The sequence below is a fragment of the Teleopsis dalmanni genome, chromosome X, assembly GCF_002237135.1.
Source record: "Teleopsis dalmanni isolate 2A chromosome X, ASM223713v2, whole genome shotgun sequence".
Lineage (NCBI taxonomy): Eukaryota > Metazoa > Arthropoda > Insecta > Diptera > Diopsidae > Teleopsis > Teleopsis dalmanni.
The window spans coordinates 13,108,138-13,133,656 of NC_051848.1; the positions used below are offsets into that span (position 1 = coordinate 13,108,138).

Consider the following 25,519-nt stretch of genomic DNA (forward strand, 5'->3'; position numbering starts at 1 on the left):
TTCCTGTTCTAGAATATGTTTTCAGAAAACACTAATTAAAATATCATACACATAAAACAAAGTTTTGTAAAGGTGAAATTAGGTAGAAGTAGTAATACAACTATATGTATAGAACAATTTAAGCAAAAAATATATAAAATTGTGTATTTTAAATTGAGTAGGAGAGAACAGGTTGTAATATATAACATCATCACTATAATATAATCACTATATAACCTACTACAGCTGATTTTAATCTAATTACAGATTTTATGAAATATATCGTAACATAACCTAATATAATATTTTACCACAACGGTTTGTAATGCGATAGGTTTAAGCCCAACTATAACTACTTCTCACCTAACTAAGCCTCAAGGCATATCTGTGAGCTTTTTTTTATTTTCAAATTATAAATATTCCTGATTTTCATTGCCAAACATTTATGTTAGATATATATTCCTTTTCGTTTACTTATTATTATAATTGACAAAGCCTCCGCCTCAATCTAAACCTCTAAAGACTGCCACACCCTTCCAATATATTTTCCAATTTATTTTCGATTCCTATTGCTTTCAATAGACATTGGAAACAATGCATTTTAATAAATTTTCGGAGAGAATATTAGCATAAAACATTGTAAATATTAATTTTAACTTAACTATTATCCTTAATTAATTTTTTAAAAAATTTTAATAAGAAAATAAACAAAAGTGCAACATTTTAAAGAAGCCACAAAACAAAAAATGTTCACGGTTGCTAAGAATTTCATGCTAAAAACTGAAGAGTGCTTGAAAAATAATTTCCAGAGAGTCCTTAAACACAAAAAAAAAAGAATTAAAATAAAAAAATTTACATATTGCATTTGTGGGTAAATTCTTAGAAGAGAAAATTATATATTTAACAAACCCAAAATAAAAAAGAACACTTATCCACAACATCAAGGATGCACAAATGCAGTGAATCAAATATTAACTTCACTCGATTGGAATCATGCCGTAAAGAAAGTGTTGTGAGGACAAAGCTTTGCTTCCTTTTGATCTCAAAAGGCAAACATCGACAAACTGAAATTAAGAAATTAAAATATTAAATCAAAATTACAAAAAACAATATTAAATATTGAAAATATTGAAAATATTGAAAATATTGAGTCACAACACCGAAGGCACATCGCAATCATTCAATAAAGAAAGGCGCTTGATAAGGAATTTCGGATAAATTGACAACTTACGATCGCCCTTATGTTTGCGCCGAAACTCGCTGTATAAACTGCGACTGTCAACATAGTTTTCAGATAGCGGAGGACGTGGTGTTGGCATGTCATCTGCATTTAAGTCCGTACCAGAAAGGAAACATTAGAAATTATACATAAAAGAGAGATGAACGTAAAACTAAAAGTTGCACAACTCACACTCTCACTCTCACTCTCACTCTTACTCACACCCACACCCACACCCGCACACAAACAAATGTGAACAAAATTGTAAGGACATCAAGGACAATTTACAATTGGTCTGTAATTGTTCGGCATGCAATGATAAAGTTATGTCATAATTTCGTAACTTATTGTTAGTAATTAGTAATTTACACAAATATTAAACACATTCAAATATATTTTGAAAACAGATACTTATCAAGACATTATCGGTTTATGAAAAGAAAATTTTATATATAATAGTTGACGGTGAAGAAAAAACCGGTGATTTACGGAAGCATTCCATACTTTCAAGCTTCTAAATCATGCAAACTTTTTCTTCACATCAAAACAGAAAACAGAAAACAATAATCAAACACATACAAAACAAGAAGAATATATATATTATATTATGTCTTCAACAAACTACAAACTTACCGTCACTGAAGTAGCCTCGATTACGATTTCGCTTCTCGAAGGTACGAATTTCCTCAGGTGTCAGGTTCGTAAACGACTGATTCAATGCGACTATGTGCATTGAGAAACCGAAAACGAAAATTGCCAACACGGCTAAGAACCGTGCTAAGTCCTTAAGCAAATCACCGATAATGATGGCCCAAGGTCCAAACAGATGATGAAAGGAGAGGAAGTCAAGTATCTGTACGCACGCTAATAGAAACGCTAGGGCAAAGCATTGATTGCGGCAATAGACTAACGTTGGCCAATACTCCTTAGAGACAAACACAAATGCAGCCATATGCACGCCGACTCCAGCCATGCCTAGCAGCAGTACTAATAACTTAATTGAACCCAAACCCGATTTGTCTGATGGATTTGTAAGCTCAAATAATAGTAGGCCGCTCAACCATATTAATAGCCCAATTTCGTACCAATATGGCACTAGACTAAGGCGTAGCACTGGATAAATGGGTGTGATGCCCACAATACTTAAATGTATCATAAGATAAATATGCGATGTTAAGTATGACATGAATTTTATTATAGGCACTTTGTTAAATTTATGTCCCATTGGAAAAGTAAATCCGATCCATACAGGCGGGCATACAATAAATGCTACCAACAGCAAAAGAATTTTCCAAGATGCCCAAGTAAGCGAACCTCGCCACAGTTCCTAAAATTAAAAACGTTTTATTCAATAAATTTTTATTCTGTTATATATTATACAACTTTACATATACTACATATGTACATATGTTTATCTATAAAGATATATTTAAATTCTAAAGAATCCCAAACAAACATTTACTTTAATATCCTGTATAATGCAATATTTTTTATAAAATAGATATTTTAAATTAAAAAAAACATAAATATATAAATAAAATAATATATGTAAATAAAGAAAATAGATATATACATATATATGTATATGTATACATATATATGTAAAGTATATATTTATATATATGTAATAATATGCATCTAATATATAATATATTCCGCCCTATGCTCTTACTAAGAGCAGTGTGCTTACCCAAAGTACACCAAGGAAATAATAATATATATAATATAATATGCATATAATAACGGATATTAAAATAAATATAAAATATGGGACACATATATAAATAAAATATATATTATATATAATATAGGACACATATATATAAATGTTTATGTAGTGCATAATGTTTTGTTCTTATGTCATAGTCCTTTAACAAATTTTATACACTTATTTCAGAGTCATAACTTTGAATTATAGTATAGACCTCAGAAGGAACGAAGATTTTTATAATTCTAAGTTATAAGGGAACGAAGACTTTTATTTGAAAAATTTGAACTGCGTTTGACACCCACCTGTAAGTAGCGCTGCACCACAGTATGAGCTATGACTTCTTTCTGCTCATTTTCTATTAGTACATCTAAAAACTCAACATTACGTTTATCGGTGGCCTGTAATATTCTCCCAGCAGAATCTGGGCCAGCTGCTAGTGCCAATAATTCAGTAGCCATAGCTTCACATTGTTTTCCGGCAGCTACTAAGTCCTTGGCGCGCTCTTTTTCCTAAAAAATACATCAACTGAAAGTTTAAATTGTTTCTATGGCACCTATTGATGTTACCTTTGTTGATAGATTTATATATATATTCGAAAGCTTGGCTGCAGTATCTACTGGTGCCGGAGATACTAATACAAACTCCTGTATGGGCTTATTATTATTGTTCTTGGACACAACCATCAGATTATAAACAAAACGTTTATCCTCCATCAAGGCGTATGTATCGTGTTCCTTATTTAACAAATACCGCAGAACATCATTGTGGCCTTCCGAAGCGGCAAACCAAATTGCCGCACAACCATAATTCGTTTCAGATTTTGGTGATGCACCTGACTCACATAACAACTTCACCACTTCTAAGTGACCGGCTTTGGCAGCACAATGCAGTGGCGTCCAACCGTTTTTATCAGTTGCATTAATTTCCGCTCCCTGACCCAGCAGAATCTCAACCATTTGATAATGACCATGCATGGCAGCGATATGTAAACCGGTTCTGCCATGCCTGTCTGTTGACTGGAGGAGTTCAGCTGAACGACTCAGAAGCAAACCAACCACTGACATGTGACCACCGAAGCAGGCCAAATGAAGCGGATTGTAGCCCTACAAAAAATATGTCAAACTTGCGGAAAGTTTTTATGAAAAATGAAAGATACTTACATTTTCTGTGGAGGCAGCATCAACTTGTACACCAGCCGAATTTAGCAGCAGTCGCACCACATTTTCATTACCAGAAAATGCAGCTAAATGAAGTGGAGTCATACCAGATTCTGTTCCCAAGTCACCGAACAAACTTTGTCCAGTTGGCGGTTCTGACTTAACCGTTGCTGGCACGCTAGTCAACAACTCACGCACTGTGTCCGCTTGCCCGTAGTAGGCTGCCACATGCAACGGTGTCAGTCCCAATTTCTTGCTGGTTATCCTCAAAGAATTTGTACTTTTCAGCACGTCCAATACCTGACCATGACCATTTTGTGCCGCCAAATGCACCGCTGTAAAACCTGCTTTATTCTCCTCGGTACATGATGCACCTGCCCGTACAAGTGCTTTTACTACATCCGCATGTCCACCTTCTGCTGCCAGTTGTAGTGGTGTTGCATCAGTCAATTTGTTTCTAGCAGATATCACGCCAGAACGATCAAATTTCATCAGCTCCTCGATTACTTTAACGGAGCCCTGCATTGCAGCGATGTGAGCGCAGGTGTTGCCGTCCTTGCTTGTGGCATTCACCAGCGATGGATGTTGCTGCAGAAATAATTTGGCCACTTCCGAGTAGTTGTTCTGCGCGGCAACATGTATGGGTTTCTGGCCTAGATCGTCGGTCGCGTCTATGTTAGCTCCAAGTTCAAGCAGGAGCTGACATACCTCCATCTGCCCGCTAGCTGCAGCCAAGTGGAGTGGCGTTTGCTTGCGTAACGTCAGGATGTCAATAACAGCGTTGTGATCCTTAATGAGGAACTTCACGAGGTGTGTGAAGCCATTCATCGCAGCCAGATGCAACGCCGTGCGACCGACGCGCGATTTTGAGTTGATAAAAGCTTTATTGGTCAACAACGCATCGCAGACGTGCAGATACCCTCGTTCGGCGGCCAAATGCAGGGCGGAGCGACCCTCGATATCAAAGACATCTACTCTGGCATGATTCGCTAAAAGATTGTTGACCAGTTCCATATGTCCACGATGGCAGGCTATTAGCAAAGGCGTCCAACCAACCGACGATTGCCGGTTCATTGCCTTTTGTATATCTGTGGGATTCATATGAGAAATCATTTCCATTAGCACATCATTATTGCCAGCGACAGCACAGTAATGAAATGCAGTCTCCAATGCAACTTTAGTTTGAAGTGTGACATCTGCACCATTTTCCAGTAACATGCGTACAATTTCTTTATCGGACTCTGGAATTTTAACTTCCTCCTTAGTAATTTGGCAAGTGTAGTGTAGCGCTGTGGCTCCATCGTCATTGACTGAATTAATGTAAGTCGTCGCTTTATCCGGACCGTGTTTTTCTTTGACAGTCTCGATTAAATGTCGTACAATATCTGGATGACATGAGCGACAGGCCATATGTAGGGGTGTTTCGCCGGTCTGAAATATAGATTATTATTCAACATTCAATATATCTATATGTCTACATAAAGTGGCTGTACTTACATTGGACTTATAAAGGGGATCACCACCATCTTCGAGGAGTTGCATCAGCGTTGCCAGATTCCCGTGACGCGCGGCAACATGTACCGGCGTCAGACAATCATCGGTAGTTAAATTGGGACTAGCGCCGGACTTAAGGAGCATTAAGGCACAACGATCGCCATCCTTAACTCGTGCAGCAATGTGCAACGGTGTCTCGTGCAAATCACCGCCACGGACATGAACGTCGGCACCAAAACCCAATAGTGTCTCCACAACTGAAGGCTTCGCCGATTCCACAGCAATGTGCAACGCTGTATAGTTATCCTAACAAATAAATGATAAATTAGCAAAGCAATAAACAAATTATATACATAAGTTGTAGAGTTGTGAAAACGGTGCCATCTACACCGAATACCTACATTCGTCGTGACATCCACTTTCTCACCCTTCTGTAGCAGCGTATTAATAATACCCGTATGACCATAAGCTGCCGCAGTATGTATACTACGGGCTCCATTCTTATTTGGCATATGCAGATAAACACCTTTCTTAAAAAGCATTGTAGCACATTCGGCATGGCCGTTCAGAGAAGCAATGTGCATCAGCGTGCTACCATCCTTGGTGCGTTCAAATATACTCGCCTTAAATTTATCAGCCAGGATCTCAATAACATGTGCATGACCATTTTCTGCTGCCAAATGCATCGGTGTGCGGTCTAATGATAAGAATGCGTATTTAATTATTTTTACAAAAAGACAACTTAATAATTACCTTGGTTGTCCGCGATCGAGGCTGATGCTCTAACGCCATAGAAGAACTTCAATAGAGCCTCATCACCCTCAGCAGCCGCTATATGCAGCGGTGTTTGACCTTCGCCATTCTGCGTGTCAACATTGGTGCCATAATCGACCAGGATTCGCACCATGTCAACATCGCGCCTTCTAGCCGCTAAATGCAAGGACGTGTCTCCATTAGATGTAGTAGCCTACAAGAGATGTCACGATGAGAAAATTTCCACGTAAATTATTTTTTATCGGAGGTCAAAAGTGTTCATCTTGAAAATGCAAATCAGCTCCTTTAAGGACGACAATATGGCAATTGTATATATATAATTGTATATAACAACATGCATATGCCATACATAGAACAATGAAGTTCGGCCTAATTTCAAATGTACTTGAAATGCCGGTTACTGCTTCAATGAGCATGAATATATTCTGAATACCGTAAGCGGCACTTGATAGAATGTCGGTGATGCAAGTAGTGCTAACTGACTAAGTAGTAGTATTAACTAAGTTCAATACCTCTACGGTACGTATGTACCTATGTACATGTGTACATGGGTACCGCAATTGCGTGACTTCTTGTCACATTAATATGTTCACTGCAAATTCAATCAACACAAAAGTTTGGAAAAGTGAAAATGAAAAGTTTGCACTGCGTAAGTGTAGCAAACTGCTTACAGGAAACTTTAAAGTACTTCGGTTACCAACGCTCCTGCCGATGGGTGCCGTCGGTGCCGTGGGTGCTGTGGGTGCATCAGGACTTTGACAATTTTACAATTAACACGTTTGCAGTGAAATATTTAATTTCTCCAAACGATTTCGCAACTTGCGAATAACATTTAAGCGACCGAAGGAAACTTAACGAAAGCCTATAGAGGTTAAGTATCTCCAATGTCGGCTCCAACAGAGTTGTGTTGCATTAAACCTCCTCACGCATATGCACACGTTGGAGTGGGAGAGATAGGTCGAGTTAACGTAGAAGCACCGCACCACATGCAATGTGTTCTGAACTTAATTTATGCCTACAACTTTCTTGTAAACAAACACGGAGAAGAAGAGGTGGCGTTTCTTTATTCCTTTTGGCATATCAAGGTTAAGAATTACAGTTTTCGCCTTCGCTTCAAAAAGGAGTACTTTGATTATGATTTACGTGTTGCAGCCGCGAAAATTATTTTTCATTTTGTTCCTCTGTCTACTTTGTTGTTTTATTATCGTTGTCGTTATCGTTGTTGTTGTTGTTGTTGTTGTTGTTGTTGTTGTTGTTGTTATTATTATTATTGTTGTAGTTGTTGTTCTCATTAAATGTCTGTTAAACTTCTGAATCGATTTGCATTTTCATAACGAATTTATTTAAAGCTTCAGCTCTTTCAAGTACAAAAGTTTGTGCTCCTTGGGACTTAACAGAATTTTTATAGTGCAATGCTTACTTATAGACCATGTAACATTTTCTATTCTTCGAGTAAATTTATACGTATTACTTTCGAACTTTTACCTTGAGTTGATCCGCCGTTTGTGCTGCGAGCAACTCTCTGCACATAGACTGATTTCCCGCCTCCACAGCAAGCAGCAATGGTATTTTCCCTCTCTTCAAAATAGAAAAAATGAAACGAAATTATTATAAGAAATAGTAAAAGATAAGAATTTATTTATAAATAGAGCTATAAACGTACATAATACGAGTTTCATCTGAAGTGCTTTTTATTTCATAAACCTAATTTGACAAAGCTTTCTGAGAGACACATATATCGAACAGCACTCTCATCCAAGGCATCACACGCCTAGTTCAAGACTTATCATTTTTCGTATTAATTTTCTACAATGATAAGACTGATTTTCCACTTGGTAGATATGTTATATCATAGAATAATATTGGTGCAACTGAGGCAGTGGAAATCTGCAAGTAGTCGTCAAAACAAAATTGTATCCGCAAAAAGTTACGATGTACCAAGGAGTTGGAGTGAAAAAGGCATGAATTTTAAAAGTTCTTAGTAGTAGACAAACCCTCAATTCTTATCACTGCAGCCAAATGATCACATTTTTTTTCTAGCACACTTCATCTGCTAGAGATTTTGGTGCCCATCTCGTCCTGTTTTGGTTTATGTTGGGCTAGTATTCTGGAAGTGTAATTTGACGTTTTGGTAAGGTAAGGTTGTCACCAAGAGGATGTCATTTATCATCACTGTATTTTTATTTGTGTAGTTATGATGGTTTTATTTATGGGTATAAGACCACACATATCACACAATTAACTTGCATTCTAAATTATTACACCATTTACTGATAAAATATTATTTAAGATATTATATACGTCTACCTATTGTTAACCAATTAGACGCAAGTAAGTATAAGTGTAAAGTATTAACTCAATACATGACGTCGACGCTTTGAAAACGTAAATGACAAGTCAATGTAATGACAAGTCAATAAAAATTATATCAAAAGCATCCATGAGTCCCCGATGTATAAATATTGCTAATTAGTTTGTGTTTTAATTAAGAGCAATTAACTAGAATAATGAATATAAAAAATATGGATCCATTACTTTGAGATTTTTTTTGAAAGACATTTGAATAATGTTGTAAATCACACCTTAGTTTACTTTATTATAAAGATCAAAATAATTTATGGAAAAAAATTTGATCGAAATCTTAATCACTGCTAATTTTATTTAATTTTTTTTCGAAACCATAAGATGATTAACGCTTTATAATCATATGTATTAGAAAAAGTATGTATGTATGTTACCTATGTATTAGAGTAGAAGGGGATTTTAAAAAATATGTAATCGTTTATATTTTTATAAAAAAACGGTATAAAAATTATATTATAAGCAAGAAATAGAATGTTCGCCCGTAGGTGCCTCACCCTTCCTGAAGACTTCATCCAAGCCTTGCGCTACAAATACCCCTAATACTTGTTCCACTACTTCGATGAGTGCGACCGTGATCTTCCTTTATACCTGCGGCTTTTGTAACCATAGTCACAAAATTATTTACTAGTCTCACCCGCGCGTATGCGCTTTACCCCACCCCTTTCACCATTATTAATCTCCCTATATCACGCCGCTGCTTTCTGGCTTAGATGAACCTAGCTCATTAGGTATTAAGCCTACCTATATGTTCCCATCTCTCTCCCCTGATTACTGGAATAGATATAACTGAACACAATATATAGGTGTTTAGTTATATTACTTGAATACTTAGTTTAAAAAAAAACTGTAATACAAAATATGCATTAGGGCAACAAGCAACGCTATATTTCTTTACTAATATTATTGATACTCTTGCTGATATTATTATTGCAAACATAAATTAATATAAATATGTGTATTTGAAATACTATGTTTATTGGGTTTCTATTACATTACAAAATCTCCCCTTATCCAGGTTTGAACCATTTTACTGCTATTATATGCCTTATTTAAGAATTTTGGTTCGGCTCTTTAAACTTTGGTTTTCAATCAAAGAAAGATAAAGTCAACGAACTCGTTTTCTATATACGGGGATGATGATTAGTACTACATGTCTGAAAATACTTTATCTTATGAAAAAACTTATCGAGTCCATTGTACTATTTTAGTAAAACTCCTCTAATCTAACCCGGATATATGCAATGACTATTAATATATTCAACGATGTCTTTTGATTCACTTTTTCAAACATATTTCTGATGATCAATGAAAGCTAGTCTAAATTATTATTCAGTCCTTTTAAAAAGATATCTGAAATATCAATTTTGGGATTTCCAAGTTCTACCAATTCATTTAATGTCATTTTGCAATAGTGATAACTAATAGAAGGGTCTCGAGTTTATAGAAGCTCATTTGTACGTGGACGATAAAAGGTTTTAGCAGTTCTATTATATTTCTATTATATATGTGTAGTAATTGATATTTCAAAATATTTATGCAATCTGGTGTGCATCGAAAAAAATATTAGATTGAATGTAGTTTCTTCACTTAAAACCCTTAAGGTTTATCAATGTTTCGTAACCGTGTGTAGTGTGGTGTGTTGAGAAATCTAAATAACTGTTAATGGGTATTCAATAAACCAAGATCGTAAGCAAATTGCTCTTATACTTCTAATTAGTTTTGAACTTGATTTATTTATATTTCTTACATGAAGTGTTTTTAAGGAACAGAATTGCATCCGTCAAGTGCTCAAATATTAAACTATTTTTCATCGTTTCATGACTGCAATAGTAAATTTCCAACAATTGAAATCAAAAATTGCTAACTGCATTATATTCAAATTTATTAGCACTGCATCAAACTTTTCATGACCTACTAATATTTGAATATTAGTACAACTCTACATACATTCTTTACTCTTACCCATCAACGTATACTTCCTTATACTTTTGCAGTGGTGAAATTCTACTCCAAGTAATTACCGAACTTTGAACTCCGCAACGGAATGTAGTATTCAGTAAGAGTTGAAAAATTGGTGAAAAGTGCAAGGCTTCCATGGTTAAAGAACTTACTTAGACGTACTTTATTCTTACTTTATAAAAATGAAAAGTGTAGGAGGAATTTTTATATAATTTAAATTACTCTAATGACTCCTGTATAAAACTAAGGTGTCAACTGCTCTATTAGCTTCTAAATGGTGACTTTAAACTCAGCCTTGACTATAAAGTTTCACAGTAGGTGTAATGCAGTTAACGAATTAATTTGGACCTAGGTATTGAACTATCGAGATTTACATGCACATCAAACATTGATGAAACTCAAAGACTGCAGAACAAGGTTCTCCGTGATATCACTGCAGCACCATATTATCATAAAAATAAAAGCATCCATAAGGTCCTTCATGTTTTACTCGTTTCTATGGCGATAAAGTTTGCAAAGAAAGATACTTGTACTTACTCGTATTTTCCCCCAAGTATAGAAGCCAGACTAGGAGTTCTAACAGAGTTTTGGCTAAACAAAAAGCTGTTATCTTTATGATGATTTGCTCAAATTTAATACATTTTAAACTTCATTTGTAAATATTGTATTTACCTCTAATCACAACTGTATCTCATATATACATATGAGAAATATGAAATATATAGCGCAACAAACTAAAATAAGATAGTATTGTGTTCTTCACTTTCAAATGCGTGACTCCGGACTAAATGCTATCCCATGCGATTCCGATAACTGCTATTGAGTTTTAACTGTCCAGTTGTGACAACTTTGTTTTTGGACACATCCGCAAAGCAAAAAAAATCTCATTACTTAAAAAAATTCGATATGGTGAATCCTCATGAAATTGAACAATTCATATTATAAAACAGTAAGCCTGAAACTAATCATATGATTCCTTGAATCATGTATTCAGGAATAATATTTAATATAATTCCGTATGATTTAGTACATATGATAATATACTGATTTGATAGTATTCGCTATGAATGTCCGGCTTTGGCGTCCAGAAGATATAGGTTCTTAGGAAGACACTTCTTTGAAAGTTTATCAGATTGTATATCGGTGAAGACGAAAGACTATTAAGTTATCTAAATTCGGTGGAATGGATTTAGTCTCTACTCTTCCATACTAGGGTTCTTGCGAGATATGTGGTGAATAATCGCTAATAGAGTTACACGGAAGTTATCCAATGGTCTGTCACTACATCCAACCATATTGAACATATGATAAAAGTTCTACTTGGTATGTGTCACTAAAACAGTGCTGTCAAATCAGGATCACGAAATATATAATCGAATTTCCATCTAATTACGATACACAGAATACTGCGTTCAAGTAATATTTTTCAGTCATTTCAAAATATATTTCTATATTTTTTATTACAATTTGTTTGAATTCTAAAATACTGAACACACATAGGAAACCAATTTCTTATATTCTGTGAAGCTTTCGAGAATAAATTAATGCCAGAGAATTTTACGGAGACAGCAAGTGCAACAACTCTTCTTTAAATATAGATATTTTCAAGCAGTTGATTGTTTTCAATCTAAGCCATAATCGAAGCGACAATGAATTCCTTTGCTGTTGTCTGTTTTGGCAAATTTGCATTTCTGCTTTTTTAACCTAACAACATCCTTCGAACCAATTTAAATGGATACCATACCCAGTAAATTTGTGTGTATAAACAATCAATTTTCCACTGCCACTGTTACTATTACCAGGTATAACTGTTACTGTTACTGTAACTATTACTGTTACTGTTACTCCATAGTTGACCCCTTTTCCAACCAACTGTTTGCGTGTTAATCGGAAATTTCGTTTTACACCCGTGGTTCGAGAAGTGCGATGTCTTCACATTTCCTTTACTTAGCGATTTTCTTTCGAATTTCTTTCGACTTACTTAGACTTTGCTACTACTACTACTACTACTACTATTACTTTTATTACTACTACTACTTCGACTACTACTGCGTCTACTACGGTTCTTTTCCTTCTTCAATGTAATGCAATCGTGTTGAGTATAAGAATTTACATTCCATCACTAGGTTGACTTTGGAAAACTTTAGCAGTTCTCGCCGTACATCCTTTATTAGCGTATTTCACTTTGTTTCCTGTTTTCATTTTTTGAATGCAATTCTAATGTCTGCCGCAAATGGCAACAATCGATTGTTTACTTTTTCGTTAAAATTTCGTGAAATACATTTTTCACCAGCAAAAATTTATGAAAACCAGCAGGATTGTCACATTTCACCAACACATACGTGTACGTATAGTAACACACACATATTTGAATATCAAGTTACATATTTATATGTGGGCTTGATAGAATGCACAAAATATCCTTTTGTTTGGCTACAGTTTTGTTTACGTTGGCACTGCCTAGCACCAATTAGGGACCCAGCCTACATAGATCATTCTTTCGGCACTTGTTATGCGTTATGCGCTATACATAAGTATGCACATAACTGTAGCGCTCGGTATATGTTTATATGTATCGGTATGTAATAAATTAGTAAACATAAAATTTTGGTAACAATATATAGACAACTTTTTCTTTTGTCTGTCTGTCTGGTAATGGCATGGTAAATAGTAATTTTTTTCTACCGAAAGTTTGGGGGTTCAGTTTAATATCCTGCGAATTTCTTGTTGCTGTAGCAGCTTGACTGTTTTTCATTCTAACTGTTCTACTACGATTTTGACACATTTTCTAATGCATTACTAGATTACAGAACTATTAAAACACCGGTAAATAGAATAAATTCTAATCAGGATGTAATACATAGAGTATTATCTGTAGGTTTCATGCTTCAATTATTTAATTAATTCAATAAATTGCAAGTTCACTATAAATTTGAGTCTGTTTGAGACTTTTCTCTAGTAGGAAAGGAGTACGTTTTATTAATATGTGTGTATAACTATATATTCTATTCATTAGACCCCACACCAAATCTGCAGCATCGAAATTACAGTTTTTAGTGATATTTAAAATATAATTGAAACTTATACAGTCATATGACCCATAAGTCTCACACTATATTTATTGTTAGGAAACTCTCAATATCAGAGACTTGCATAAATGACTTCAGCAAAAGACATTACGTAGGCTGATTGTCGGTTGCCTTACACAAATCAATTTAAAAACATCTAGATCATATCTGACTTACTATTGCTGCAGTTCACTACTAACTACCTCTACATATTTTTATTTTATAATAAATCGTTATTATTTATATAGAACCACAACCACATGATTCAGCTTAAATGCATGGTTCACTGACGACTCGCTTACGGAAGAAGGTGGCGCAGCGGGCAAGAATCATTGGGAAGCGCTGGGAAAAAACACTAGCATCATCCAAGCGAGAATTTACGCAATATTTAAATGCGTACTTTTGAATATTGAACGGAATCAACACGGAAAAAATATCGCAATACTAACAGATAGCCAAGCGGCAGTCAAGGCACTAAACTTGCATCAGGTGACTTCAGGAATGGTGCACGAATGCCTTGATAAGCTAAGTCTGCTCGGCAAATCAAATAAGGTGTCGATTCTTTGGGTACCGAGACATACTGGCGTATGCGGAAACGAGTACGCAATCATAAAAATAAAGCAGAACCAGAAGAAACAGGATTACTGGAATTAACACAATCCATATCACTTATTGGTACCTATAACAATAGGAGCTACCAGAATTGTACGGACTTATCAATAGGAAGCTTAGAATGATTACAGGAATCTTAACAGCGCACTATAAAATAGAATACCATCTTACGAGCCTGAGTACATATGCGGATGAAAACTGTAGATTCTGCGAAGAGAATGAAGAGTTAGACATACATGTGCTGTTAGAATGCCCTGCGCTAATGCACATGTGGAATAGACTCCTGGGAAGGTATACCCTTACGGAAGAGGTAATGAAACTTTGTAAAGTCGGTTCTATGCTATTTTTCACTACTATACTACTTTTTTAGATAAATGAAACCCATAGTGAAAAAGTGAAGAACTACCGTCAACTGTCTACTGGCAATATTGTTTGGAGGCACATAGAGAAAGAAACTTGGACTTAAAATGAGGTACAAAAATCCTAAGCAAATTTGATAACTTTTAAGCTTTGGATATAAAAATTGCCGTTAGTAATATTTCGAGTAAGAATAGTTAGATAGCTGAGATGATTATATGTTATATTATTAGAGTTAAGTTTTAGTTCAAAACAATCACAGAAATATTAAATATTATTGACTGCTTCAAACTCAAATCAGTGAATATGAAAATAAGATGTCAAGCAAAAAGTTAAAAGGGAGACAGGATACATCCACACTTTCAAGCAGTCAGTAACAACTCTTGAGAACATACCTTGTAAACACTAATAATATGAAGTAATATATACTTAATGATATTGAATATCTGAAGGTGATAATTTTTACAATGTAAATGTGATAAAATATTTAAATAAAACTCAGTTTTTAGCAACTTACACCGTCAACTTTCAAACGAATATCTTTTCCCGCGGCTGCGAGCAATGCGCGTAAAATATTTGTCGCTGTACCAGTTTGTCGACTAGAGACTAAATGCACTGCCGTCTGCGATCGGGACTGTAATAAAAGATATTTTAATTAATAAAATTTTGAACATGCATTCTAAATATTAAAAATATATATTTTTGTTTAAAATAATTAAAGAAAAACAACAATAAAAAATTACGACTTCTACGGATCCTGCAACTTCGTTGAATGCTAAAAAGCAACTGAACAAAGTCCAAGCAAATTCGAATCTATAAATATGCAATATTTTTTGGCATATGTTTTGGTACAATCTGAGATTGATTGAACCTCAGTAAATGTTATTTAAAAATAGTATTAGTATTGTACCCAAGAAATCAGTTTGTGAAACACGCTCATGTGTAGTAGTTTTTATGAGAGTCACAAAAATTTTAATGCAATTTTCTGCTGAACACATTTCTTCAGCCTTTAGCCCCGAAAGTTGAATTTTCCGAATATTCCAGTTTCATTGAATGCGGAATGTCGAAAGTCGAAAGTAAGGAAAATGTATGTTGAAAATATAAAATTTGTAATTTCAGTAGAGCGTACACTTTATTGCCTTCACGGAACGCCCCTAAAGAGCTAAAAAAATTTTACATCAAAAATATTAAAATAATAATAAAATATGTAATAAAATCTAACATTTTCATAGCATTTAGTAATTTAAACGGAAAACGAAAGGGGTAGAAAGGGTTGCCTGTGGGGTAGAGGTGCATCACAAGCTATAAAATTAAATTTCTGTTATTTTTAATGTGGAAAATATTTTGACGTGTTGAAATGCGATACTTTCGCACGGTTTATTTATTTTCATTTCTCCCGATAAAAATCAGTCAGTCAAGCTCAACTGACATTCCCATAGTTTATTGAGTTTCATTTAGTAGAACTCTTTTATTGTTTATTAGAAAACATTATATTTTCACTTTTTTTCAATCATATACACATATACGAGTATATATATACATAACATATATACAAGTACAAAAGCTTGCTATTCACACGTCACAATACACTTTCTCTTTGCTCCTACGGTGCGATTCGATCTGCTGAAGAAAGAAAGCTCGATAATCAATATGAAGGCTTCATATCATTTAATAATTTGATTCGAATGTAAATTAACAATTATTTTATGAGCACCAGAGATGCTGAATGGTCTCTTAACGTGTTGAATGGAAAGGACTTCCGAATGATATGTTAAATAATTCGAGTACTCATCATCTTGTGATGAAGGTGCAGCAGATAAGCACGCGCAATGCATTCCCTTGACTTATACATTAAGTATTTACTGTTATATGTTATATATATTTAATCCTTTGACTCCTAGGATGAGCATAGGGCTACTTCCACTTGGTACGATTGGTGGCCAATAGCTTAAAACTGTCCCTAGCTTTTCCGCATGTGTAACATTTCCATGTCGATTTGCCTTCTCCAGGTGTGAGCAGGTCTCCCCCTTCTTCTGCTACCCATCGGGTTCCACTCAAGCGCCATTCTTGTGGTGTCACCAGTCGATCTACGCAAAGTGTGACCGACCCATTCCCATTTGCGTTTTTGGATTTCGGTTCTTATAAGTGTTTGTTGAGTTAGAGACCATAGGCCAGAATACTTTAACAATTTTGGGTAATGACAGATTTACAAAAACTTGTAGTGCATTGATGCCGTTTTTCGTAGTACTCCAGGAGTGACATCCATATAGCAGGCAAGATTTTATGTTGCAGTTAAATATTCGTATTTTAGTCCGGCGCGATAGTTGAGATGATATGTTATATACAATAAAGTAATCGCTTAGCTTTCATAGTTGCATACCAGACCATATCAAATTTAGTTGAAATTCCAAACACAAAAGATCTTTTGATTTTCAGTGCCTCAAACTGAACCACAAAGATAAATTTATCTTAATTAAAAAGTATTATTACGAAAAATTTAATAAAATCTTTAAATCTACAAATATTTACAGAAAAAACATGGATATAACACTTTAGCTTATGCGTAAAGAGACGATAAGATAGTTCCATCAGCGGGTTCATCAATTACTTTTTCTGTTTTTAAGTTCATTCATGACAGAATAATGTTTGACTACCTCAAAAGAGAAAACATATCAGAACACTATTTAACGATGCTCTTAAATTGATTGGATACAGAAATAAAAGAAATAAACTACGTTTATAAAAATCATATTCTACCACGACTGCGACTATCACGACCTCATTGATCACTATTTAACAAAGCAAAATTGATCGAATTACATTATGAGATGCTACCACATCTATCGTAGTTTTGGTTACATGTGATTTTCCATTTAAAAAAAATCGCTTGTTGTAAAAATCAGCAAAATTCATTCAATTAGGATATAATCTTTCTGGGGGCCCCCTTCTTCAACACAATCGGCGATATATAAATGCCTCTACCTGGTTCTAGCTTGATCTTCGCACTACTACCCACTATTACGAGGTTTTGTGGATTCAAAACGGCTTTTTTAGCTAATTAAGGAGGACTCATTCGTCCCTCCACCAGAACTAACTGACTTACTAGAATATAAACTCTGAAAGAATATATAAATATTTTGATAGCCTCAAGGTTTTCTATTTTTCAGTAGGCATAAGCCTAAAGAGGAGTGTAAAGTAAAAGAATATTCAATTTTGTCCTTTATTCATCACTGATTTTCCGAATAGTTCTGGTATATTTGAAAAATTTTAAAATAAAAGATTAAAGTATAACTTAAAAACTTTCCTCTTTGTTAGGAGTATATTTATTTTAAATTTTTATTTATTATGAGATTTTGCAAACAATAGTGAACTACTACAACTCAAATTAATTTTACATTATTTTAATTGATTGAATTTTGGCTGACCATACAACTGTTTTGAGTATTGTCACATACCCACCATCAGTGGTCTTGGAAATAATTCTTGTATTTAATTATTTGTAAATAATTTTTTGAGACTGCAAGTACCAGGAATCGAACTCATGCCCTGCCAAATTTGAAACTCAGAGTCAGCGCTCCTTAACCAACTGACCCAAAGTCGTACTTGACTTTTATGTTCGCACATTTTTCTGGAGTTTTATAAATTTGCTGTGAAAGTTTTATTAACAAATTCACTTGCTGTGTTTATATTAGAACGAAATCATAAACCAGCTGTAGAATAATTGAATTAATTAATTATATATTTATTTTTAATTGTTAAATTTCAATACTATTCTGTTTGTTATTTATTATTTAAAAGCTGCTATTGTAAACTTTTATAATAAAAGCTATATAAATAATTTTCGGGTTTAATTTTATTTATAAAAATAAATATGATTCAACAACTCAATCATCCCACACTGATGAAGAGGTCAAAAACTTGATGAAGGTGACTATAGAAATACAATTAAATTTAAAAAGTATTTGAAGTGTTGTTTTTATAATTAAACCAAAGTCTTTAAATAAAAAATTTGTAATTTTAATTATTTAATGCATATTTGATTTCTAATATATGCGTTAATTTGACGGGTTTTTGATTTTGGGAAAACAAAAGAGAGCTTTTTCTTCTTCATACCATATATATAACATAACCAAATAAAAAAAAAAATTATTAACATTCACCAACGTTTTAATAATAAATGTTAAATTTGGCTTTATTTTAGTGAAATTCCTTGAACAATCCAACAAGTTTTACCATTCGATATGTTGGTTTCTGGCCTTGATACCATTAATAGGTCACACTTGACACTGTTCTTTTAAGTAAAACTGACACGCTATACTCAAATAACAAATGGAATGGTTGCATGCACCGATGTGACCGTTGAACAGTGCGCCACAATCACAGCACAAAGGAAGCTGCTACCTGCCCACCATGGATGATGCACGTGTGCTTTAATTTATGTGCAACATTTGACCTTTGCACAGTGACACGCATAAGTGCGGCAAGCGTTCATGCAACTCAGTGCATTTGAAACTAATTAGGAACACAAAATAAATGAAATAAATGAAAAATATTTCTCAGTTTCTTTCAAACAATGTATATTTAGACACTTACACCACCAGTGGAAAATGGATCCACGCCACGCTTATTTAACAGCAACTTAACCACATCTTCCCGTGAGTACATTGCGGCAATATGGAGCACATTGTAATTATCCTGCAAATAAAAGAACAATTATAAAATTAAAAAATTTTTCAAAATCAAATGTAATTTGCAATCGCAAATGTAATTAGCAATGAAATCCTTAAATATTTTCCAATCAGTTAGTCAATCTCAAGGTGTGGCCGAATTGTGAAACCGAAAGTGCACAACTTTCAATTATTTCTACAGCCACAATAACAACAACAATAGCAACAACCAACTGAGAAAATATGAGCAATAAAAGTTTCTGCCCAATAATCGACATGAGTTTTCATCGAGCCACTTTACAATCAAACACTCCTGCCTTCAATCAAAAATGGATTAGGCGCTGCACGGGCACACGAACACGGAATAATATTTTCTTGTGTAATTACACTTTTCCTTTGCACCCGTATGTGCACTTTTTGTTCGTGTAATAAAGTCAACTGCCAACTGCCACAATCCAACGAAACCGCAGGTGAGTACAAAATTTCTATGAGTTTCTCGAAGTTACGTGATCAACCTGTCGACAACATGCAACAAATGCATCATATCTGACCCTGACTTCCAGGAAAATAAAATTTACAGAAAGAAGCCTAATTACTTTAAAATAATATTCTGATTTTTAAATAAATAAAAACATTGGAAAGCACGAGAAAATAAAGAAGATTATGCACTGGTAAAGCTTAAACACTCCTTCGCACTCCTTCCCTATTCCTATTAAGAGATAGTATTGACAAATCTTATTTTACTGATGGACAGATGATTAATAATATTTATTAGAAATTTTATTGCCTGATTATTAAAATTTATTAGAAATCGCCATTCTATATTATCACTTATGACTTAAATAAGCCATGTTTTTATAAGCAAGATAATCGATGCAGATAAATTTCAAGCAGAATGGATTATATTTAGAAATTTCAAACTCTAGAAACCAAAACTGGCCATAATTAGATGTAATTTGCAAAAAAAAGATAATATTCATTTAACTAAATATTCTGGACTTAATGAGTCCGGTATGTGAGTAATCAAATAAGAGCTCTATATTTTAAACTCTTGTATTATTATCACAACAACTTATTTTAACAACATATCGTTCAAGTTTATATTAAATGCAATGCTATAGTCATCTCTTGCGATCCAATTGCACCTCCGGACCATAAATCACATCTTATTATTAATAAGTGTGGATCTGAATATTTTCAACGAAGATGATGTCTTTTTTCTTCCCTCCAATTGCAATCATTTTACTTATTTACGAAGCTGTTTATCTAGAAATAGGCTTAATGGCAAGAGGTAATTATAGTGCTAAATAAATCTAACCACTTAAGTCATCTTTAGTATTTGACAAAGGCATACTTTATCTCACACGATTATGAATAATGAAAAAGTGAGAATATACATGATCGCAATGAAAATATCATACAACACTGATAATATAAAGGGATTATGCATTTCGTGACCGTGATTTGAGAGATCATATTCTCTGTTTCTGTGTAACTCCCTCGAACACTCCAATAATATTCTTTAGAGCTTACCAGTTTCTGATGTTATAGTACATTCTATCCCAAGTATTAATGTGTACTTTATTAACTGCCTTCAACAACTGTTGTCTGGTTTCACTGCAGATCTATTCGGTTTATGAGTGATTTCAGCTAATCAACTAAACCCTTGCTTTTTCAAAATTTTCAGAAAAACTATAATTGCAGTAAAAAAACCCACTGCAACCACAACAATATACTGTATAATGTGGCATTAAGTCTTAAGGTGTAATAGACTTATGAATAGACCTTTATGAAAGTACCTCAATTATTCACAGAAATCACCATTTCTAAACGCTGTAAGCACATGATTATCAAATTTCTCTTTTTATATAAAATCAAGGTATGGATATGGAAGATAAGTGATTTGAACATTACTAGATTATTTGACTTTATATCCCAAAAAATTTTTAGAACACATTCCTTCACAGTTGAGTGATGAGCACTTACAATAAAGTTTATGCAATTTGTCACTGCTGAACATTTTTTCGTGGAGTTGCGTAGAGGATCCGTCAAATTATGGTCGTGGTTTTCATAAATATATGCCGGCACATCATCAAGAATTATCTCAACAGTTTTGTAAGACCTACTGTAGAGAATATTTGAATAATCGTGTATTTCTCATCCAAATAATATATTGATATAAAATTTAATCGAAATATAACTTACAGATAATTAATTTGAATTAATTAAAAGGTAAGTTAGAATTTAGAAAACTGATTTTGAGCTATATGAAGACAGCAGCGGAAATAAAAAGTAGCAGTCTTTGCAAAACATACTAATACCCAAAAGAATTAAGTAGAAGATCATCGCTTCATCATAGACTGAAGTTTCTTCGTCAATATTCAAGGCAAGTTAATAAATTCACTGTAGTTGGGGAATATTATGGGGAATATTAAGAAACCGATTTTTCAACAATAAATAAATGCAGATGATATTTGAGTAATACAATCATTAAACTATAAATGCTGTCTTGGTATTTATTTTGGTGTTTGTTTTATTACTAATAATTACTTTTACTTTATATATTTGCTACATATATAGTAATATATAATGCACTATATAATGAAACTCCTGTATAGATTGATCTATTGCTAAATCTATTAATTTATCTCCTTTATACTTAAATTCAGTTCAATTGTTATCTCAATTTTATATCGTTGTCTTAATATTTAAATTTAATATACACAGAAATGTTTATATAAAAACGACTGATATTTTTTTGACTGATTTTCACCTTTCTAAATGAACTTAAATTATTTAAAATAGTTAACTAACAATCTGTGACAGTAAATTTATGAGTAGTAAGAAGAATGTATTAGAAACATTAAAGTAACTCATACGCCACATGACCCACTGCCAAATGCCTCGTTTCTGTGTTTTACATGTAACTGTGCTTTATTCTATTATTGAACAAATTTATTTAACTCCATTATTTCACATTGTTGGTATTGTTGGTATTGCTGGTATTGTTGGTAACAAATATGACCTCGAACCGGAAGTGAGCTACCTAAATTTAGCCTTAAGTGAGACACTAAAGTACACAACCAACACCTTTAAATATTTTTTGCATAATATTTGAGCTAAAGAACAAGAGAACAATTTATTGGACCACAACAATCGCTTAATTGTATTATTATATTCAGTTTAGTTGTTGTACATTGACAATGAGGAGACCATGAGCCTAAAACCATTCTCGCCTGGCTTTTAGGTTCACCACAAAGCGAGCAGTGAATGTGCGAATCTCTAAAAACTTTTCCAGCCGACAGATAATATTTCACACATGACACACTGCAAACCGCAATAAGAAACATTGGAAACATTGCAAACATTTGAAAAAAGTTTGTTTCGTAGTTGTTTGGTGCAATAGCGATTCATTCGTAACGTAACAAATAAAGTAACAACAATTTCATAGAAAAAGGTTTGCAAAAACATGTACCGGAAACAAAGCAACGGAAGCGCAATATTTTCTACGTTGCTTCGCAAAGGTTGTGCCGACCGTTTTGTACTGATCGCTTTGTTCTATGCGATAGATGGAGTCATTTTATTGGTAGGCTCAGCACTATTGTTCTGAACTGACTCATTGTCTATACACTGTTGTCTCATGCAATTTCAAGGGAAATCAAAATGGCTTGTGATTTTACTGATGATGGTTCAACAACCCAAACCTTGTAATGAAAATACGACTCAGTTTAAATTTTAACAAACCCAGTAACTTTCTTCAAATCAGTTGAATTTTATTATAACAATGATGTCACATATGTTTGACAGGACTAATTTTTGACATATTTCAATGTCCGCCTGATTTGAGATCCAACTTGGATATTACATGCTGTGACTAAAATAATAAAATAATAAAGCAATTTGCGAGTATGTGATGACTAAATCATTCTCAAACTATATATAATAAACATAGGCGTACTCGTGACCTACCTTTAATGCAGCAAATAATGAGAAAAATTGTTATTTAGCACAAAATGAAATAAAAAATCGTCTCTAAAAACTCAACAACATTTCCTTAATTAAGTATCATTTTTTACAATGTCAACGCCGATATAAAAATTAAATATAAGTAAGTTTTTGACAAATTGTTGCCGAAATTAAGTGCACGGTGAGTAGCGAATTTTTATTTTGGTCGTCATTACAATTATTATACGATTTTAATGATAATACACCCACCGAACATATAAGTACTGCAACAGAAATGGAAGCTATACGACTTCCGTTTACAATAAAACAAAACCTAGAGCAACCTGACTTAACACAGTTGGCCCACCTTAATGTGGATTTAAGTATATAATTAAGGATACAAAAATAAATACCTACAAATGAAAAAGTAATACGGAACTTCATTCATTTTTAAACGAAAATGCAAGTTCATCAAAATAATAGGGATTTATGCTGCTTCTTAATATTGCTTAAGGAACTCAACGCAACTCTAAACACGCACATGGGCTTACTCCAATAAGAAAGAAAACTAAAGTGGTTAAGGACACAATCAACGAATGTAGTGTCAAAGCAAGTGAACCTAAAAAGTCATCTGACAACGACCGTTGTGACGAATTTGCATATGTGAACTCATGGTCATACAATAGATCTTTTAGGTCACAGCTAATGTGGTTTTTTATTAATGGTAACTTCCATAAATAAATTTCATATAAAAACCACTCGAAATTATTAAATAAAACAAAAAATCATCAATCAATACATTTGTACATTTAAAGTAGACCCCATTGAGTGCAATATAACTATGTCGTCGCTTGACCCGCTCATAAATTATTATATAATATTTTTGGTAACTAAAAAAGAATAGAATATTTTGTAAGCTGATTAAGGTACAGCTTCCAACTTCCTCAACTAATTTTCTTTTATGTACCCAGTCGACTTTAAACGCCTTCCACGAAGTAATAATTTTAGATCCAATACCATAACTGAAAAAGTCATTCCATGCCATATTCGTATTACGTGGGTATGGTCAATCACATTCTCCACATTTCTTGCATAAAACTCAAACACAACGCCGGCACAACACTCTCATAGCACTTAAAGGTATTATTATAAAAACAGATGTAAATACACTAGAAATATAGTATAGGAATATATTATTAACAAACATCAAGAAATGCTCATAGTCAAACGATATAAAAGCATAGATAAACATTGCAAAAGCATATAACATATAACATAAATCAGTTTAAATATACGAAGTTGATATAAAACATATATACCTTGTGATCAAAAAGAACTTTAATTTTTAATTTTTGAATTCCCGCGCTTATCCAATCGGTAAATTTTTGTTATTTTCACGCCGGCAACACTATTCTACACATTCTGTCAAAGTTTAACGCATATCGAACGATTAGTTTTTGTTTGGCGTCTATACAAAGAAGTCGAAAAATAGGCCTCTCGTTCTTTTTTTATCAGAAGGTATCATGGATCTTTCCTAATACTATTATAAATGCATTTGTGTATAAAGAACACAAATATTTTTCCACTAATGCACATATATTTTCTTTCAAAAAAGTTGTGAAAATATTTAATATACCGACCCATAGCCAGACACACCTCGCTCTGCAACTATATAGCAAAATCGGCACACTAGCTATCAATAGATGTTGGAGGCAATGAATAAATGAAGTCATTTAAAAAGCGCAGACTACGCAAAGACGTACGATGTTTGTGTCCCACATAAATTAACGCTAAAAAATTTGATTAACTAAATTATCATCAACGAAACGTTGGAAAAACATAGAGATTTCAAATCACCTTGAAGCAAACTTTTACGATTATAGCCAAAGGACGGTGACCATCTAAAAACGGCTATAAATCCTAGATTGATGACAAACGAGGTAGTATTAAGTGTTTGATATGATTGAAAGGAACTATTAGCTGTTTGAATCTGGTACAATGATTATTTAAGACCTCTTCCATAGATCAGTAGCTTAGTCGAATATATATATAATATATGCATATTTTATATATATATGAAGCTTATGAACCCAATAGCTCAAATTGTGTATATTTTGGCTGAATCAATTTTTTTTTTAAATCTCTTCACTTAACAAAACTCCAGAAAAATTTGCGAATATAAAAGTCAAATACGACTATGGGTCGTTTGGTTA

General features: G+C 33.6%; 1 protein-coding gene across 3 annotated transcripts in view; it reads right to left on the minus strand.

The window, feature by feature from the left end:
- The window catches only part of LOC119688100 (serine/threonine-protein phosphatase 6 regulatory ankyrin repeat subunit B), a 47,434-nt gene that overhangs the window by 11,579 nt on the left and 10,336 nt on the right, over window positions 1-25,519 (minus strand). For 2 of the 3 annotated variants that reach the window (XM_038102746.1, XM_038102748.1), the window contains exons 3-13: window positions 19,288-19,389; window positions 15,212-15,328; window positions 7,820-7,912; window positions 6,314-6,527; window positions 5,962-6,257; window positions 5,564-5,866; window positions 4,070-5,497; window positions 3,476-4,012; window positions 3,212-3,418; window positions 1,832-2,525; window positions 1,211-1,303 (exon numbers count right to left, since the gene is read on the minus strand). In XM_038102746.1, the coding sequence (XP_037958674.1) occupies window positions 1,211-1,303; window positions 1,832-2,525; window positions 3,212-3,418; window positions 3,476-4,012; window positions 4,070-5,497; window positions 5,564-5,866; window positions 5,962-6,257; window positions 6,314-6,527; window positions 7,820-7,912; window positions 15,212-15,328; window positions 19,288-19,389 (4,084 nt within the window). The remainder of the gene's footprint in view (window positions 1-1,210; window positions 1,304-1,831; window positions 2,526-3,211; window positions 3,419-3,475; window positions 4,013-4,069; window positions 5,498-5,563; window positions 5,867-5,961; window positions 6,258-6,313; window positions 6,528-7,819; window positions 7,913-15,211; window positions 15,329-19,287; window positions 19,390-25,519) is intronic. The other variant, XM_038102747.1, reaches the window with a different exon arrangement.